We start from the raw sequence: 20,752 nt of genomic DNA, 5'->3' as shown, positions 1-20,752 counted from the left end.
TATAAATTTTTCAGATGTACAGTGAAGCTTTTCTTCCCGCTTTAGAAAATTTGCTATGCTTATTAATCTAAAATAGTGCTTTCTGTGTCACACTCTTTTTTTGCATTTCATGTGTAATAACCTGTTCTGCCTGCCCCTGTAAGGACCAGCTGTTGAAAGGTAGAGAGGGTCCATGCATGTGACTTTGTAGATTTTTAGATGAGGAAATGTGTGCAAATAAACTGTTAAAGACGACCGTAAGATAGTGTAAATAAAACAGGCCTTAAGGTTTAAAAATCTTTTACCATCATTCACGATTTCTTTCTTAGGCACCTCCCTGGGCATATATTGCTTGCGCATGTGGCCTTTTCATTTACCAGTCTCTGGATGCTATAGATGGGAAGCAAGCAAGAAGGACAAATAGCAGTACTCCATTAGGAGAACTTTTTGATCATGGCTGTGATTCACTTTCCACAGGTATTGTCTTTTTAATTGAAGTATGAAGGTTAAGTCCCTCTATTTTAGGGATCAAATCTGGACACAGAAAAGTCTTGCATTACCTGTTATTGAAGAAATGGACAACTGATATTGCTGACTGTGTAGCTTTTCAGTCAGCTTTCTTGTCTGTGTACAGTGCTCTTAATTAACTGAATACGATCTTTCTTGTATTACACTGGCAATGAATTAAGGATGTGACTAATTCAGTCTGAGCGAGCCATCGGGTTTCTCTGTATGCTTTCTCACAGTGTTAGTTTTGAAAATTTACTAAAAGAAGCACTCAAAGTGCCTTTCCATTTTATTTTAGATCTAACTTATGTAGGGCAATTGCAAGATCAGATATTGAGCCTAAACAGTGGGACAGTAGAATTTCAAATTTAAGACTAGTATGAATAAGACTGGTTGCCTTCAAGGTATGTAGAGTTCATTCAGCCAGCTGGAAGTTTAGCCCTGTTTCGGAAGAAGGGATCAGATTATTTTGATTACTTAAATTCTGAAGCTCTTATACCTTAAATTTTTATAAATAATTTCTCTTGTGTTTAAAAAAAAATGCATAGATACCTTATGAATCTTGAATGACAGACAATGGATTTTCTCAATGGCATGATAAAAGTGAAGAAAATAGGGGAAAATATGTTCAGCAAACATTGGATATGTGAGAAAACTCAGACTCTGGCTGAAGACTCTAATTCCATAAATTGTTGAAGTCTTGAGATTTCTAATGTCATTAACGTCAGTGAAAATAGAGGGTGCTTTGAAGCCCTCAATACTGAGGACTTCTGACAGCTGATAAAAATTTAAATATACTCTTACAGTCTGCTTTTTTTTTTTTTTTTTTTTGCTTTTTTAATGGAAGCATCAATTTCTTAACAACTATGAAATAAAACACATCAGGATAATTTCACACTGTCTCCCCTTTTTTGGGTTCTTTGTTAGATTTGATTCTGGGAAGGTTCTTTACACACATACACATTTTATGTTATTTTACTATGTGACTGATTTTCTTCTGCAGTCTTTGTGGTTTTGGGAACTTGTATTGCTGTGCAGCTGGGAACGAACCCTGACTGGATGTTCTTTTGTTGTTTTGCTGGAACATTCATGTTTTACTGCGCGCATTGGCAGACGTACGTCTCTGGAACGTTGCGTTTTGGAATGTAAGTAACCCGTCTGAAAGGAAAACTGAAAGTTATGCTGCTTTCCTGTCTAGTTCAGTTGTGTGTAATTGTAGTTAAGATCCTTAGAGTAGTAGTAAACTGTTTGTATTCATTTATATGTGCATATAGCTTGTGGTAGCTATTATATGTTGGATCAACAATTAATACTGAATGCTATTTAGCTTGTATTAGGAGTGGAAAAATGCTCTTTTGCCATCTTACTTAAACAGGAGCTTATGATTTGAATTAAACTGAAATAAGGCAAGTACATGATGTTTATTCCCCAAGAATTGAACACTTTTATCAGATAGTGGCAATCTGGTTTTAGTTATTCAGTTAAACTCCTACTTGTCTCTTTATGCATCATGAGAAGTCAAGTAATGTTAATCTTTACTATTACATACAACTCTTAGTATAGTCTGTTATTTGACATCGTGCCTGCAATTTAAAGTTCTGAATCTGTTTTTAGCTGGTGTAGACTCTAGTTCAATGATGGGACCAAAATAGCAATTCCAAAAAAAAAAAAAAAGAAGCTAAAATCTTATTTACTGGTGGGTGGGGGTATGTGGGGAAACAGAACACAAGGACTCAATGAGCTGTGGGATTCATTAGCCCAAATATGGAAACATACATTTGTTAGAACAAATGTATTTCGGGTAAATGTAGTGCAGAATGGCTTTTGCATCTAGAAACCTTTGAAATTTGGCCTTAGTTTGTATGGGATTTTGAAACAGTTCTACAGGATGCATTTTTTATTTATGGTCTGTCCTTATCTGTCCGTAGATATCCAGACACTGCTAAAACAGTACAATCTTGGACCTTTTGTCCACTGTAGCTCTTGCAGGCAGAATACTAATAACAGATTCTCTTGAAACTTCTATGTCTTATGGGTTAGCTCTCCAGAATGGATTTTTAAAAGGTCTGCTCAAAATAATAAGGTGTTGTAATGGTATTCAGTATTTACTGAGAGTAGGAAATCTAGAACCATATTCTAATCTTGATTACACCAAAGCACAGATAGTTTCTGTCAATTCTCTGATATGTCAATGTTAGAAGTAAGACATTTGGCTCAATTTATATACTGTTTTGGGTATCTTACTTTCACACCATACTAAAGGTATCAGTGGTGAGTACTTTTAGCTTCCATTGAACTTTATGGGGCCCTAATAACAAAACTTTTCCAGTTTTTGAAACCTTGGCATGTGCTTTACTTTACAGGTGCAAGTATCAAAACTACCCAATTTGCTTCTGTGCTCCAGACAGATATGTACATTACTACTGGTATTCACTGTAAACTTTTCATCTGTTGGTCTCTATTTTGTGAAAAATCTCTAAGCTTGGAGGCAATATTTTGCAGCAGACACATTGTTATGCCTGGCTTTATATTATGAGAACTTGACCCATCAATATGTAGCCAATGTAGACAAGGTGATAAGGACACAGAAGTACGCATATCATTCTTTTAGATGTCGGACAGCATTGCATAGTAAACACATTTGTTTCATTTGCCCTGTGTCATAAGGTTAATAGACTGCCACAAGCTGACATTCATTTCTGTGGCAAAAACTCTGTGATTACTTATTGTTCCTGTAAATGATTCTCACTGTTTGATACTAAGTTTTTGAAGCTTTTTTTCCACCAAACTTAAAACAAAAAAAACTGTATTTTATCTACCCTTGCAGAGCCACTGGAACATACAGGCTTATGATATTCTTGCTCTTGAATAAGTGCAACTGAAGACAGCTGTTAAAAGGAGCTTATAAGTAGTTAGTGTGCAGTAACTTGTTCTTGTCTCTGTACCTGAAGTGGTCACTGTATGTCAAAAGTAGACCAAGGGGGCTATGAAAAGTGGTGATGTTACAGGAAATGTGACAGCATATCTAACTTGCCTTCCCTTCCAAAGAAGCAGGAAAGGGCATGCAGTTCGTGATTGCTTATTGCATGTGATGAGCTGATGTCCAAGAAATTGTATTTTATTATGGAGCTCTACTTGATAGGTAAAGTGAAAAGGGCTCAGAAGAGCAGCAGGCTGCTAAAGGGCTTGGTGAGATCAGTGTTTTGGTCCTTGCACGCAGTTCAACTTGAAGAGTTAGCTGTATAATCAGCTTGGCTTGCTGAAAAGTCTGTCTTCAAAAACAACCAACCAAATAACAAAAAGTTAGTGTGCGCTTAGTGTGCCAAGTTTAGTGCATGCTTGAGGAACTGAATCCTGATTCGTATTTAATGTTGTTTTGCCAGCCTTGACAATTCACTGAGTGCAGATTCCACTTTGTGTCAAACTATCTGCAGTGCAGGAGTGTTCACCCTGACGGAGGAGAAAATGGGATTGCTTCTGCCAGATTCCTACAGAGTATTGCAGGTGGAGTAAGAGAACTGTTGGTTTAAATGTGCCCAGCTATTGAATATATCAGCTGTTCTGGTTCTTCTCACTGGCAACTGCTGAGTTGTCCTGGGCCACTCTAGGATTACAAAATAATCACTTGAGATAGTAAGATCTCGGTCTGTCTCCATCTTTATTAGGTCTTAGCAGCTGATACAGACCTCTCGGAAAGCAACTTGAATTGGTTAAATATCTCAAAAATTAGCTAGAGGTCAGTGTTGCTTAAAAATCCACAGTGAGGAAGCCGGAAGTATCACAAAACAAGCTGGGTAGGTTACAGTAAGAGTCATTATAACAACATCAGCAGTGCAAAGACAGCAGGAAGCATCACAGTGAGATATAGAAGTTTGTGTTTTGTTTTGTTTTTTTCTCCTTGTTTTAAAGAAACAAGCGGCCTACCTGGGAGCAGGTTCATGAAGGAGCAGGCATATGCTGCACACTTAAAATGATGATTCTGAATTGCATAAAAGCATTCAATATGTCCAGTTCAAATAAGTTGCTTTGTTTTCCTGTCCTGCTTTTCAGCATAGTAACTAGTTTATCTGGGCTGTGAATTAGCTGTGCCAATATACAGAATGAGCTGTGTTCATGGCTAGTCTTATGCAGCTGTGCCATAATTGGTGCATCTCTGGTTTGCAAACAGTGCACTTTCTTTTGTGCAACATGAAAATTGAGCTGTTCAGCCCAACTGGACTTCCACATACCCCTGTGGAAGCAGATCTGTTATTTTAGGAAGACAGGGCAGGATATGAAACACAAACCCTGGGAGGAATTTGCCTGCAGTCAGCTGAGTCCAATTATGATTATTAGCTGTGATATTATTAGTTGTGATTATTAGTTCTTCCTGGGCCAAGCTTACTTCACTTGGATTTACTGCTTCTGCACCTCCTGTTGTGCTGGCTTCAAGGAGAATATTAGCAGCTGTCCCTGTGTTTATGCAGGTTCAGTAATGTATCCAGCCTTAAGCTCAGTGCAGAAACAGTCTGACTGCGGGAGCTATCTTAAATCCAGTATAGTGAGCAGTGAACCTGGAGCTATTAGTCTTTGTGAGATCTGAACTGGTTTCCACGTCGCAACTTAATTGCTGTCTTGAGAGATGTGAGCCCCAGCACCCCTGCCACTGCGCTGGAGCTGTGCAGGCCAGCGCCTATAGCACAGAAACAGAAATGAAGATGTAGAATTGGCTGTGCTGGGTTGGGGACAGCACTAAAATCCAGATTTAAAAAACCCAGGGGGACTCATCAGGGGTCCACATGGGGACATGAAGATGTGGCTGCACAATGAACTCCAGCATTTATTTCTCTTAGGAGTTATTGCATTATCTTGTTTATTCCAAGCTTTCTTTAATTGAGATAATGGAAAGTTGGCATTCATAGTAATCAAAGATGTATATAGACAAACAATGAGATGGACATTAGTTTCTAAGAGTGCTTCATAAAGCTAGCTGACTTACAAAACATGATTTTGAACCATTCATAATTAGATGTTTGGATAAAGTGTATTGGCATACATTAAGAGGAAAGAACTGTTGTTAAGATCATTCATAGAACTGAAAAGTTACAAATGTTACTTTGCTGTTTGAGTAATAGTCCCTAGTGAGTAATAGTCCCTAGGGAAAACAAAAGACAGGCTTGCTAATGAAACAGCCACTGTTGAGGAATGTTGGAGAATCTTGGGGAAAATTCCTTTTAAATGACACTGTAGCAGTTATACATGAGCAGGAACCCCCTTGATAACAGAGCGGTTTAGGAAGGGAAGAACATTAAATTGTCTAATGTTTTGAGCCCTCCAGCCAGTACTACTACAGAGGTACAAAAAAGGTTAGTAAATGAGGGGTTTTTTTTAGAAAACAACTAAACCCACACCTTTTTCTATAGCACTTAACAGAAAAGGAGTTAGTGTGTTGTCCTGGATAGGCGGTTCACACGAAATCTCAGAATACATAGGTGGAAGCCTTCCAAGTCAAGAAAGTTTTGGCACAGTGAGTACTTGCTTTTGGGAGCAGTTTCAGGATCTTGGGATTATACTAGGAGATAAGCAGTTATCACCATAGTTATACCGTTTAACACTTTCCATCTTAGTTCTTCAGCATCTTCTGAAGAACTTTAACACCTCTGTTATTTGCAGAGGAAAGTTTGAGGTTTGGTGTAGAGCCTCTAGATGTCAGGGAGGACTTTGATTCTCTACACTTGTAAAAAGTATGCTTTGAGCTGTAGCTGTGATAGGTATGAAGTTTGCTGCTTGCAGTCTGTCTGCCTCAGTGTGCTTCAGTTACTCATTGCCACTGGTCAGCATTTCACTAGTGCTTTATGTGTGTTTGTATTATGTATAAATATGAGTAAGTGCCTTGCTGCAGTTTAATATATACAGCTGAAAATGAGGGTTGTAGTAAACCATAATGGGTTTTTCCGTCATGATCCTCCTCCGCTTCCTTTCTCTCTCAGAAGTCCTTTGACAAAGTGTTTTAAACTGGGAACCAAGCAGTCATGTGCTGAGATGCTGCTGCTGATTTTTCGGCTGTTATCATTGAAAAATGTTCTTACTGCTGCGTGAAGCTGAGCTCCAACATGATAGATGCAAGCTTCACCTATTTATTTCATCTGCAAAACTTTTAATCTAGCTTAATGAGCAGCAAAAGGAAAAATTGACATGTCAGCTGAAGTGTATTATGAAAGGGAAGGGAGAACAGCTTCTGGTTGATTTTTAATTTTGTTTTTACCTAGAGATAAATTTCCTGTAACTGGAAATAGTTCTAATTCAGTGAAGCATTTCTTCCTTCTGTGCAGTTTGCTTTTTAATGCTATTTATGTATATTGTTGCATCCAAGTGAGAATGCTGGATTGGAATGATTTAAGACTCAATTTCATAATAACCTTTAAAATTAAGCATTTGGACTTCTAACTTGTGACTTCTTAGCTTTTTTTCCCTCTCATGTGATGATGAGCATTTTCTCCTTGGTGCAATGATTTCTTTAAGAAAACAGTCTTTGGTCTCCTGCTCAGATTCATAGTTCGTTGCCCAGCCTGAGTAATCCCACTTGCACGCTTGGTAGATGTGGATATAAGGCAGATGGAAGAATCATCACTTCTTGGACCAAAGTGCTGCTGCATGGAGTACTAAATAATAAACATAGTCCCTTGAGTTTCCCAGCCTCATAACTTCTGTTTTCTGATGAGGCAAGAGTGTCTTTTCTTGTCTGCTTTGTCCTGATACACTGGAGCTGTCACAAGGACTTCTCTGGGTTGGGGAGGAGGAGGATGCACGCACACCCCTCTTAGTATCACAAAGTATTAAAAAAAGAGTTGTATTAAGCCACTGTACCAGTAATGATTGACTTGATTTCATAGCAACCTCCGGTGTAAATATGTGTTTTTTGATGTTTTTGCTTGATTGACTCTCTCAAAAAATCTCTAAGTCTGAACTAAAGCCTCTTAGCTCACCATTTTGGACGAGAAAAGAATTGACTGCGGCTGTCTCTAGGCTTTGAAACTTGATTCAGTGGTAGCCATTTTATACTCTAATTTTAATCAAACCAGGACATTTTAAAAATTGCACGTTGAATATGCTCAATAAATTAGTGTTGACAAGTGTATGTTCTTCACGCATGGCTAGCCAGTTGCATGTTGACTGGCTCAAGATGCTTACCAACTTGGCAAGGGAACCTAGCAGAGCGAAAAGCCAAGCAATACTTAAGTAAAGTTAAGCACATGCCCAGGTTGGTGGTCCCCTTTTAACATTATTTAGGAATACTTAACATTTAGCCACATCTGAATTACAAATACCACTTTTTGTTACTTTTGGACATTGGAATTTTCTTTTTCAACATTACTCAGTCGGCTGTTGTAAATATGTGCAACTTTCTCTTCCTGTAGTCCCTTAAAATAGCAAATATTACCTTTTCTTATTATATATGTGATGTGAAAACTAAACTGAATTTCAGTCTGATAAAGATTTTACTACGTCACCAAGCATGGGACTGTACATCATACCACACTTTTGTCAATGCTCCAACTGTGCAATTATGAACTGTTTCTCTTTTTAATCAATTGGCATGTTACTTGATGGCAATCTGCGTGCTTCTCTTAAACATTTTGATAAGTACTTGCCTTAAACAGGATCTCTGTTATGCCTGAATTTATTGCTGAATCTTTTTTAAACTAGGTGGTTTGATAAAACTTTAATTAGATCAAATTTTAAATTACATTAGTTATAAAATAATGTTTAAAAACCTGTCCCATAGCATTAGATGTGTATGGTAGCCGTGTTTGCTACGGCTTATTTTTAATCTCTTTCTGACAGGGCTGAAAAACAAATGTATACAGGACATATAGTTCAGTTACCACTGAATAGGGCTCTATAGCTCCCTTGGCTTCTTTAACATTATTTGCGGAGAAGTCAAAGAAATGAATGAGTGTGGAGGTGTGAGTCCATGTTGTCTCTCGGAGGCGGCCAGCTGAAGATGCAGCCAGCGAAGCGTGAAGATGATTGCTTTGTAATGATCTACGTTTCCAGTCTACAAAAAAAATGCAGTCCCACCTTTATGTGAAAAACTCATATATTGAGTGTCATTCACAGGTGCGAGCGTGGGGTAGGAAGATGAGAGATCCTGAGTTGTGTTTGATTGTGGCTTTTATCTGCTCTGATTTGGAGCAAGGAATTTCTTGCCGTTTGCTTCCTCATGTGCAAAACGGTGATTTTATTTGCCCACCTGATGGAATTGTGCTGTAAAACGGTAAATTGGATAAGCTCCATATGGAGCTTTGAATGTGCAAAATACTACACAGGTTGCTGTGTTTTTGTCAATTTTTTAAGGCTCTAATTTTTTTTCCTGGTCATTAATTCCCTTATTCTGCCCTTTATGTTATCTCAGTGGTGGATTCGTAATGCTCTAAAGGAGTTGTCCGTATTTTGTTTCTCACGCTGCGATTGAAAAGCGTTTCTAATGGGTTGAATTAGCCGAAGCGCTCAGTAAAATGTCTTGCAATGTTTCTTTCCCTCACGCATAGATTTGATGTTACAGAGTCTGTGCTCTGTACAATAGTAATCCAGCTTCTCACAGGAACCGTGGGGCCCTGCTTCTGGAACTACACGGTAAAGCGAGCACTAATGCTATCCGGCAAACAACGGCATGGACTAAGAGACAGCACCTTTGTCATGCACATAGTAACTGGTATATGAGAAGCATCTTGCGAAGGGTGTTTCACAAGTGCTCCAATATGAGGGGGGAAAAATGTTTGCAAAGTGTGAGTGAACATTAAAAATCCAGTCCAACTGGAAATTGGTTTTGAAAGCATCGTGTTTTATTTAAAAACAAAGCAGAGGCTGTCCATTAAACAGAAAAGTTTGCTTTGGACACTTTTTTTAATTCTGCCACAATTTTGGCATCATGTAAAACATATCCAGGGTTGTGGAAGCAGCTCTGTAAGCATGGGTCTAAAATAATTCTGTTGGAACTGCTTTTTAAAATTGGAGAGTTTTTTTAAATTCAAATACCTTTCCACCAGAAAAAAAAAATTGCTTGGCTAGTTCATGGAATTGTATGCTATGCAATAGCTTAAAAAGCTGCCAGTTATTTGTTTAAAAATAGCTATTTTGACCTATGTCACTTTGTCCTCATAGTCTTGTCATTTAACTGTGCTTATAGCTTCACTGCTAAGTAAGTTCATTTCCTGCTTGTCTTTATTTTTCCGAATGCTTTTCCTTATGTCTGTGCTAAAGGTATCCTTTTCCACTCTGGTTTACCACTCTTCAGAAAGGACTTTCTCTTCCTTATTTCAGCTTTTTACGTATGGTGTATATATAGGTTCCTCCCCCCCCCTCCCCCCCCCCCCCCCCCCCGGTTAAATGATATTAAAAGTGAATGGTTTGGGTTCCTTGAAATTTTTCATATTTGTTGGATGATTCACCAGGGGTTTTCCTTAAATATTCAGGGATAAAAGAATAGCTTTTTAATAGACTGCTCAAAACTGTAACACACTTTAAGTAAAACTATCTTGAGATTTTTTGTGGCAAGGAGATTGTTTAAATATCTTTTGTTAAACCTGCATTGATGCAAATTATGCTGTTTTGTTCTTTTCATTTAATATTTCAGCATAATCTCTGCTTTCAAGAGGCTATTAAAAAGGATCTTTAATTACTAGTTCCACTTTAGATCGAACAGTATTAGCAATCTGGTATATCGTGTTACATCCACTGGCTGCATCTGACACTAAGCAAAATGTCAGTTAAGCCTGCTCTGAAGCTAGTCAAATGACATGATTTTTAAATACTTTTGACAGTATATGAAAGGCTGGAAATACTTAGCTTCAGGAAATGATAATGCATCAGGCAATGACTTGGAGGAAGGAAGAGTTTAATCAAGATTTTAGCCCGTCGTGATAACAACTTAATGACTGTGCCTGCAAAGACACTTAGTTTTAAAATGTTTTTCCTTAACTACTAAAACACTTTGTCTTTTTAAGTCACTCTGTGTGTGTGTGGTTTTTTTGGTGTGACAGGAAGAAACTTGAATTCTGTAGTGACAGTGAATCGGGTAGCAATTTATCATCATCCATTTTAAGAGGGAGTGGAAAGTTCTAATTCTTTGCATAGGTAACCTGGAACCTATAGGCTCATTATGGCCTCCACCCTCGGAAAGGATGCTCTTGCCTTTCGTGGAGAAAGTTTTACAAATAAATAAAATTGCTCTGTGTGGTGGATGAGCTGGGCATAAGCATTTTGTCACTTTTCCTCCAGCAGCAGAATGCTAAGAGTTTGCTTATAGCACTTCTCACACACACACACACACACACACACACACACACACACACTAATTTTTGCCAGTTTTACAGAATAGACTTAATTTTCTCAAATGCTTGCATATGTAGCTTCATGTTCTCTAGCACCTCTAATTTCAGTCTTGGCTACTAAATGAAGATACTAATGCTTCCAAGTCATTTAGCCAGGGGAAAAAAAAGCCTCACACTTATTTTACCCGGCTTGAGGTCAGGTGGTATAGAATTTATTTCAGTATTGCTTTGTTTCTGAGATGGATAAGCTACAGGAAATACATATTCATGCTATTCTTTATCAGATAAACTGTTTTGTATAACAAATGCATTTCTAACAAGGAAGGTGTGGTAGTAAATCTCCATTTAAAAAATACTAGATTACCTGGCAAAACGTGAAGTGAATGGATTACAATTCTTGCAGAATTGGTAGACCTTGTACTTGCACATGTTGGGTACTAAGGCTTTTGAAAAGCCATCAAGGAAAAAAGGAGATTCTTTAATTTTGAAAAAAAGAGAGCTTGTTAATGACGCTTGCTTATGCCTTTAGCCTATGGAGCAGTTATTTAAAAGGACACTTGCATTTTAAAAAACAGAATGCTTGAAGATTTTTGGAATCAAAGCAGCTTTACTGTTTTTGAAGTGTAAATGTGCAGAATTTTAAATAGCTGCAGTTCTGCACCTCTCTTCTTGCAACTTTGCAGTGTCACCCTGCGTTACTTGTGATGGTGTAATTGGGCTTTTGCTTGTAAAGTTTTGCCTCACACCTTGGTGTGTGTTTCACAGAGTAGAAGTGGACAGTTTCAGCTATGTGCTAATATGGTTTAGCACAGTATAGACTGCATAAAGAGGAATCACGGATGACGGAGTTGATGCATGAGCTTGTAAAATGGTCAGACTTTTATAGAAAATGAGATGTTAAAACAGTAATTATGCTGCCAGTATCTTCTATTATTACAGGAAACATAAGTGTGAAAGCTAGCACGTAATCTATACTCACCTTTGGCATGACAAGAAAGGACATACAATAAAATAACGAAGTATAATAAAAATAGAGTAAAACATTTTGCAGTGTGTACAGTGCAATGCTTGCAGTCTCATTGCAAGAATTGGAGAATGTCTTTTGAAAATATATATATAAACATACTGTTCCCTTGTAAATTCAGACAGATGGGGAGTAAAGGATAAAATGTGCATTTAAAAACTCACAATTTTCTTGCCTTCCCAACTTAATTTGGATGCAAATACTTAATGTCCTCATTTACAATCTTTAGTTCACAATGGTAGCTGGTACAATGTTAACATCTTTGGCCAAGTCCCTGCTTGCCAGCTTCGGTTCTGCAGAACTAATGTTTGTTTTTCTTTCTTAACACCAGTTTGCTGCAGAATCAGTATTTTTCAAGGTTGTGGTTTAAATGTTTTTCTCAGCCTTGCAATTAAATGTTCTGTCTACACCTTTTTAGTTTGTTAAACCACCAAGTCTAGGGTCTTTGTAGCTTTGTCTTCAGTATCTAATCTGTTTTTGTTCCTTGATTCTTTGCCTGGATGCTCCTGATGGTCTTAACAACTTGACTCCAGGTCTTCTGTTTGTTTTCTAGAGGATGAAAAAGTCCCCAGTTTATTTGAAAAGAGCTGTTTGGGACTAAGCGGCTTTGTGTCTGTTGAGGAACTGCTGCAATAAGTTTCCGTCCACCTATTGTAGTGCAGGCATGCCTTAGGAAAACGGTTTGTTTCATTTTCTTTATTCCATAGATACTGGAGATCCGTCGCATGTTGTGCGTTATGTCTCTGCATCATCCTAGCAACATAAACTGTTTGGGCAATGCTGGCATGACTCAATTTGTCAGGAAACATCAGGCAGAAAAAAACTGTCAGGTTAGGGGAAGTGTGGCCTAAGTGATTGCTGAAAATATCCCAGTTAAAAAGCTTTAAGAAACCTCCTAAATTTAGCTGTAAAACTTAGGCTGCTAGCCTTGCCCATTTGTTTTTCTTAGGATGTCCACTGCAGCATTTAAGTACATAAAAGCACAAGGAGAAAATAGAATCAGGCTTTGAACAAGCTGATTCCCTTCTTGCTTTGAAATATTTCTGCTTTCCTGCAGGTCTACTTATGGTAGCGGGCTGTTGCTCGTTTTTATTTGATGTGCTGACTTCTGGAATAATAAAAATTGGGGCCTGCAGTACCACGGGCGGCTTCCCCGCTTTTGATTTCAGAATGCTGTGGGGTTTCTTTTACACCACCTATCTTTATGCATTCAAGTAAAAATGTTTTTCACTGTTAGTCAATAAATGATCCACTTAAGTTTGATTTCTAGAGTCTTAGCATAGGAAGATGTGCTTTAATGTACAACAGAATTTTGTATAAAAATGTAATTTACTCTCTGGAATATTTCAGAAGGTGTTTTTATCCCCCTACATTGTGAATAATTTCCCTAATAGCTAAAGCAAGCTAGGTTTTTTTTTTTTTCCCCAGAAGGTCTGTGTGGGCAATACAGAAGGGCTTTAGCCAGTCTGGGTTTAAACCTAGATCAAGCAACTTTTCCCTATTGCCCAGGTTTTTGCTTTGTTGGTTTTAGGCACCTTCCCAGTTCTCCCAGAGCTTAAAACCAGTAAGGTGACTGAGGCAGTTTATGGTTCTTTTTATTACTAGCACGTTTTATCCTGATGTGACTTATGTATACAAGTTAATCATTAAGGCTGAGGCATGAACGTCCTCTAGATCGCCTGATATGTGTGAACGTTTTCCAGGTAATGCTGTACATTACCTCTTAATCTTTCTTAACAAAACCATTGCTGCATTGCATTTTAGTTAGTACTCTCTTATTTTTATTACTGTATTGCATTTTAAGGGCTGGCTAGCACTTTTATGAAACCTGGTAGCAGTCTACATGCCTTGCATTTGGAGGCCTTAATTTTCTTCCCATTTATTCCTCCTTTTACTCCCTTGTTTTCCAAGGCTGTAGCTACACAGTCGCTTTAGCTGAGCATGGTTTTGCTCTGCTGCCAAAAGAGGCAGTACAGACCTTTCCCTGCCCTCTCCGTGGTGCTTGCATCATTCCCGAGGCCACTCGAAATGGATAAAGAAAGCTGATCTGCTGGAAGATGGGGCAGGAACCTTCTTATCTTTTCCCCTTTTTTATTTTTATTTTTTATTTTATTTTTTTGGTTGGGTTATTTTAGCTGAGCCGGTTTCCCGGTGTAGCTGGTGGCTTGAAACTGATGCTGGCACAAGGGAGAAGGGACTGAGCAGTTGGTTTTGGGGGAGGCGAAAATAGAGAAATGGAGAGGCTGGGATGACGGCTCCTTTTTAGCAGCAGCATGGATTTATTCCAGTCTACAGTGATGGTGCCACTGCAGCAGAAATTCTAGCTAAATGAAGAGAGGAACAGCGAGCTGCCTCTCCCTTTCACCCAGCTTCTCTTTCCAAGCGTTGTTCCCTTTTTGTGGTCTGGCTTCGAGGAGTTGTCTGTCCGGATTCCTGTAGTCACGGATTTCTAAGGACAGAAGTGACTGTTTGGCAGTCGAATCCTGCAATAAAATTTCCTAATTGCAGCTTCAGGCCTGTACTCCATTGGCATAGAGCTTATCTTTTACAACGTCATCCAGCAGGGATTTGAGTGCAGGGACAGAGTCCCCTGTAAGTAATGTGTTGCAGTCACTTTTCACCCCTGCTTTTAAGAACTTGCACCTTATTTGCAGTAGTAGTTTAGGTGCTCTATCTTATATCTTTGTCTTCTGGCTTAAGGAGTGCTTTGGTATCTGACATCTTCTCTTTATGTAGAAGTTGAAGTTAAGGTTTAACTCTTGTTGTGCAATATGAAATTCTTATTGCAAGTCAAGAAGGAGCTTTTGACCAAACATCATTCTCCTAGGTCATTTCTGAACCCTTTCCAGCTGCTTCATCCCCTCCTTTTTTTTCTTTAACTGTGGAGGGCAGAACTAAGAGCAGTGTAGTGAAGGCCGTTACCACGGCCATGTCTAAAGATGGTAGCACTATCCTCCTAATCTGAATCTGGACACTGCACCCATGGATTTGGTTATTACCTTCAGTGGGCTATGAATTTCTTCTAAGAAAATTTCATCCGTTTTTCAGAAACCTCATCTTGAATACCTTTCATCCCTCGCTTTGAATGATCTGAATTTTGAAGTATATGACTTTTTTTTTTATTAAGATTAGTGCTGCCAGAAGAAACCTGTTTTACTCTCCAAGTAAAGCTATAAACTTGAGTTGCCTGCATTAGTTACTAGTCACTGTTTCTGTGAGCTTCTTCAGCTACTTTATGTTCTTCTAAATCATTGACAGGAGCTGTGAAATAGGCTAAAATACATCGGTGTTAAATCCGTGTAGGCTTGCTGAGCGTCGTCAGCCCTTCCTCGATTGGACATACTGAAAACATATTTCCGTACTAATTCTAAGAGCTAAGAGGAAGCAATTTGCATTTAATCAGGTGCTTTGTAGCTCACTTTTCTGCATGTCCTGAGCATCTGTCGTTTTTCTTGCAAGGTATTTTAAATGCCCCATCTGTTTGGGGAAGGACTGAAAATACAGATTTTTTTTTTTTTAAAGAACTTTTTACTTTTTCTGGGAATTGATATCTTCCCCCTCCCACCAAACCAGTTTAGATTGCCTTAAAGATTATATTGCCGGTGAAATCGGGATATAGGAGGACCCCTAACGCTATTTCCTGTGTATTTCATCGCTACATGCTTGACGTAGTGAAAAGACAATTTACAAAGCAAAACTGTGTAAAGGAAATTATCTTTATTGGAATCTTCTCTAGCTTTACTCTGACAGCCCCAACCTCCCAAACCAAACTCTTGTGTTATAGGCTGATAGAGGCTGGTTAGTACATGACTATTGCCGCTCTCCCCTCTTCTTTCCTGCCTTTTTATACTCTCGGCTGCTGCCTCACTGCTCATTTACTTTATGACTTTGGGAGGGGGCAGTGGGAGTTTGCAGTAGCAGCAGCAGCAGGGTTGGGTGCCTCATATCCTGTTTGCCTGCTGTCGGCGGTGCTGCCACGTGCCGATTCTGTTTTTTGTTCCCTAGGCGTGTGTCCTGCTCCTAGGGAGCTGTTCAGAAGGTCTCTGGGCTGGTGGAAAGGTGACATTGCACGGCGGGAGCTGGATGCAGTGGTTTTTGACAGGCTGCTGCAAGCAGCAGCCAACGTGTAGAGAATTCACAGTAAGAAAAGGGATCACACTGAACCCCATGTGTACTTGCCCTTCTGCTTTCTTAGCTTTTCGGGCTGTTCTACATGGGAATTAGATGCAGCCTCATAATTATCACTTGTTCCTATTGCTCTGCTGCTAAAATGAAAATATATTTTGGCTAGAGTGGAGGATTTCCTCAAACTGGAACAAAGGCTATGGAAAGAATTTGAGGTGGTGCCCACTGATCTGATATTAAACCTGCTTATATGATCTTGTAGGTCATTTGGCAAAAAAAAAAAGTTCATTCTTCCTGATGCCTATGCAGTTGTGCTTAATATCAGTAGAATCTTTACAACAGCCAAGCACGTATCCAAAGAACTGACTTTAAGTATTTTAGGAAGAACTTTGTGATTAGAGCTAATGCATATGCTGTAAATATTTGGATCCAACCCAAAGGATTATTTTTGGTACAGTATTGCCATGTAAGACAGTATTATATGGCTTCCTATTATACACCAAAAAGTCTCTCTTCATATTTTACTTGCCTTTTTCTTTAATTGCATTTCTGGAATTGAAAAACAGCGGCCTTGTTTTTCCCTCTTGCTAGCACTGAGACTTTTGCATGATCTTTAAAACAAAGTCTTAACTTGAGTCTTTTTTGTAAACTTTCCCTTCCTGCCCTTCTACAAAACCCATTAGCTAGGCTAGAACCAGAAGTGGTTTCTCTCCTTGCTGCGTAGATACCGAATTGTGTAATCTTTAGCAATGCAATTGACTCTACAGTTTACATATGCGTAAGCTCTTCAGGGATTCGAGCTTCTTTTGCGAGTTTGGTGCTTCTCAGAAAGACTATTCATTAAAAAAAAAAATAGAATAGGGAAAAAAGTGGGGACTAAAAATCTTTCCCAACTTTTATAATCTGAAATCAATTTATTTTATTTTATTTTTTTTTGGTGGGCAAGGTTAAAACTGAATACTTATTTCCTGCAACTGATACTGGTCAGTTAAAAGAAGAGTTCCAACTGTTTCTTTTGACAAAATGGATTTTGATCGCACTGTGAAAGTACGGGGGGGGAAAAAAAAACATGGCATGGCTCTTTTAACAAAAACTAAAATATATTTTGCTTTCTAAATTATCAATGCCTCTTTTGTTTTCCTGAGTATTTTTGAATTTTTATACTGTGCATGATAGAGGAGTGCTGCTGAGCTTGCAAATAATTGCCTTGAAATTGCTTTGAATAATTCTGGCTTTTTTGGCTTTTTGTACCTAATCAGAATTGATGTGACTGAAGTGCAAATCTTCATAATAATCATGCATTTACTGGCAGTGATCGGAGGACCACCTTTTTGGCAATCTCTGGTAATTTTGTTGTATATCCTATTTAACGTATATTTCTATTAAGCAGTATAAAAATAAGAGTGAGCTAGGAGAAGGCTGGAAGAACTACCTGTGTAGAAAATCACTTTCATTTGTGAGGGAAAGCTCTCATTTTTCCTCATAAATGGAAATACATATTCTTAAGTATGGATTAAATGGCAATAATTGTGCGTTCTGGTTTTACCAGAGTTATGTAAAGAAACCATTATTTTCTACTGTTTTGCAGGTAGAAAGATATCAAACACTTCACCGACTTAAGCGTGCTGTTTGGATATTATTTCGTCCTTTGCTGAAGTCCAGCTTCTTTTGAGTGATCTAGCCAAAGCTTGAATGAACAGCAGGCTAGATCAGCAGAAGAATACTGAATTGGGTTGAAGCTATGGGGGAGATTTTTGGAGAGCAGTTGGTAACCCTCAGTAGCTAATTTGGTCTGAATGTGGAAAAATTGCCATTTATATATTTTTCTATTTTTAATATATATATATTTACATATATTTAAATGATGGCAATCCTACTCGTGCATACTGACTGCCAGTGGCTGATTACATGTAGATCCTGCAGACTTTAATGAGGTTCACCAGTCCCTGTCAGTTGGCAGACTTATGGGATATCACAATTTAATTTTATTTAGCATTACTGAAGCCCCCCCACCCTGTGGCTATTGAAACAGCATTGCCCAGAGAGAAGCATTGATGCAACAAATTGAGAGAAATTCTGAAGTATTGATTTCATGGAAGGTTTTCCTTCCTGGGTGGTGTTTGTGTATTTGATAGAGCACTTTTCAAGGCGGATGAGGAAATCTTGGTCTATAAGAAAACCAAGAGATAGTCAAAAGTTACTGAAACGCTCTAACCTGAATCACTGAATTGCTAATCTGCTCCATAAAAGTAGATAGATGAACCTTATAATGTTTTAGACTTAATCTCGGTTACCCCAATTTTGCTACATGTGCTTCCAGGTTTAAAAGAAAAAAAGAGGCCCCCCTGCCCCCTCAAGCTATTACATAACCTGTAGAGTAAATACCACCTATAAAATTGAGTGTGGACAGATTTCTAAAGAAAATGATCCTACAAGTCAGCTTCCTGGTGCCAAACTTCTCCAAAGACATTTGTGTGATCAACATCCACAAAGCTGCTATTCTGCACTGGAAATAGGGATTCCCCAATTCATGTTCTTGGTTTCCTTTTTCCCTTAAAAAGAAAGTGATTGCTGCCAGAGCAGCTTCTGGCATGATTCAGTGTAAGATAATGTTTGCATTAGAAAGCTTAAAATTCTTCCCTTTTATTATTTAATAACTTTACCCTTTTCAGCCAAACGCTGCTGCAACAAAACTCATACTAAATGTCAAGACTTTGCTTAGACAGCTCCCAAAAGATTAAAATATTTTGAAATCCAGTGTTGGATTTATGGATGCATTTTTCTAGAGAGCAAACTTCAGCATGTTTCCCATGGCAATTAGGAATTTCCCTTTTTCATTCAACTTGTGAGTTTTCGTTCACGGAGATAAACGTTGTTTGCTTCTTGCAGAGCAAAATATAACACAAAAAACTCTTTTGCTTTAACATTTCATGTGACAGCAAAATTGGTGGTTTGGTGTTTTTGTTTGCCTTTATAAGGAAAAAGAAATTAATGGAATAAAATGTATGGTTGTATGCTCAAACATTCCACTTTCTTATGCTAATGGGAAAAGCAAAACAGTCTGAATTTACTGAATGCAGGATTGTGTATTTTGTCAATCGTCGCTTTCATCAGCTTTCTTTTTCCCCACGAAACAGTGTAATACCTATCCTGGCTTCCTCCTTTCTGTCAGTGTAGGTTCTCTTTAAAGCTTTTTAAAATGCCATTCTGCAAGGCTCCTGGCATCCAGTAACTTCTGGTGGATGGTGAGTACTATTTCAGACGAGACCCTCATTTGGCAAATGTGAGTAAAGTGAGCAAGCTTAGGTGCAACTTGTTTGATATATTTATCAATATGTTTGGAGTGAGAAGTGCTAGAATTGCTTCTATTTTATTCCACAGTGGAATTTTAGAAAGAATAAAGATTTTGTGAATATAAAGTGAGCTTGTTTTTGACCCTTTACGAGTTGTTATCCCTGTTGTAGATGTGATAGTGCACGTAGATACAGCTCTGTGCTACAGCTGGGATCCAGCCTTGCCTGAAGGACCAGCAGAGTACTGTGACTTGAGCTTTTTCTGTCAGTTAGCCAGGAAAGGTTTCTGGAAGGAGAGCCTCTATGTGTCCGCTTACAGATGTCTTGAGTGCTCTTCAGTGTTGCTTCACTGAGCCCTCAGTTGTGCTCTTTTCCTATCAATTTCCCAGACCTTTTTGTTCCCCTAGTTGCTCAAGGCTTTCATTGCACCTAGCAGAATCCAGAATGGGTCTAGAGCTCTCAAATTGATTTTCTGGTGAATGATTCTGGATTTGCTTTAATCCACTCTTTGGCAAACACTGTTTAGTCCATTTGTTTTTATTACATGCTTGTTTTTTCCCTGCAAAATTCAGAATACTCCTCTAACCAGGAGATACCCTGTATTTAGAAGCTTTCTGTGCAATGTAGCCTTTCTCTTCTAATCATCTTCAAAGGATTTAACCGAAAACACAGTTTGCGTATGAAAGAATTGGCCTGTAATACTTTTTTCAGCATTATTATAGTCTTCAGAAGTTCTGCTGGTGTTTGACTTCTAGTGAAGCCTGTGTGAATTACCAGCAAGGTCAGAATAATTGCATGGGCCTTAGTGATATGTGGAACACCAGGCAAGGAAGTTCTGTGGTTCACCTGTGGGTGATCTCTTATTTAAAAAGACGGGGACTAAAATGTCAGTTTGTAGGAAGATCTTTAGGTAAAAACCCCCTCTCTCCCTCCCTTTCCTCAGGGTTTTTTGCCATGCTATTTGCTTGCCGTTGCTCTTAACTCTTGGCCTTGCTGCATCCATTTCATATGCAAAGCAGTTTAGCAGACACTGCCTTTTTATACCTCTCCTCTGACTTCATCTCTGCCAAACTTTTGCAAGTTTGTTTCCTGTTATTTATTTCTGCCAGATAAGTGCAGTCTAAGAGCTATCACTCGCTGCTGATGCAGCTATCAGTGGAAGCAAGAAAGAGTGTTAATAAGGCTCTAGCAAAGACGAATATTATCAGTGTGGTCTCATCCTTCTCCCTTTCCTCAGCATCACTCTGAGCCACGTTAGGAGTGGTTTGGAGATCCTGTTTCGTGTTTTGCCTTTTTTTCCCCCCAGCCTGCTCACTTCCCTTCTCTTTGGGAAGCTTCAAGTTTAATCTCTTCTGATTCCCGTAGGTACAAAGAGCTGCCCTTGTGGTGTTCTTCCTGCAGAAGAGCAAATTCACCCCATTCTTTAAATACCAAGATATCTTCATTGAAGCAGGTGGCAGCACAGGTGCCTTCATGTAGAAGATTGAGATGAGACCTCCAGAACTCCTGTT

General features: G+C 38.6%; 1 protein-coding gene across 6 annotated transcripts in view; it reads left to right on the top strand.

Annotated features, from left to right (window-relative positions):
• The window catches only part of CEPT1 (choline/ethanolamine phosphotransferase 1), a 32,413-nt gene that overhangs the window by 6,096 nt on the left and 5,565 nt on the right, over positions 1-20,752 (top strand). For 5 of the 6 annotated variants that reach the window (XM_064498196.1, XM_026101225.2, XM_064498195.1 and 2 more), the window contains exons 3-5: positions 309-456; positions 1,490-1,631; positions 17,208-17,292. In XM_064498196.1, the coding sequence (XP_064354266.1) occupies positions 309-456; positions 1,490-1,631; positions 17,208-17,292 (375 nt within the window). Of the gene's footprint in view, positions 1-308; positions 457-1,489; positions 1,632-9,017; positions 9,103-17,207; positions 17,293-20,752 lie in introns of all 6 variants that reach the window. The other variant, XM_026101227.2, reaches the window with a different exon arrangement.

The sequence above is a fragment of the Dromaius novaehollandiae genome, chromosome 27, assembly GCF_036370855.1.
Source record: "Dromaius novaehollandiae isolate bDroNov1 chromosome 27, bDroNov1.hap1, whole genome shotgun sequence".
Taxonomy (NCBI): Eukaryota; Metazoa; Chordata; class Aves; order Casuariiformes; family Dromaiidae; genus Dromaius; species Dromaius novaehollandiae.
This window is presented reverse-complemented; position numbering and strand designations above follow the sequence as displayed.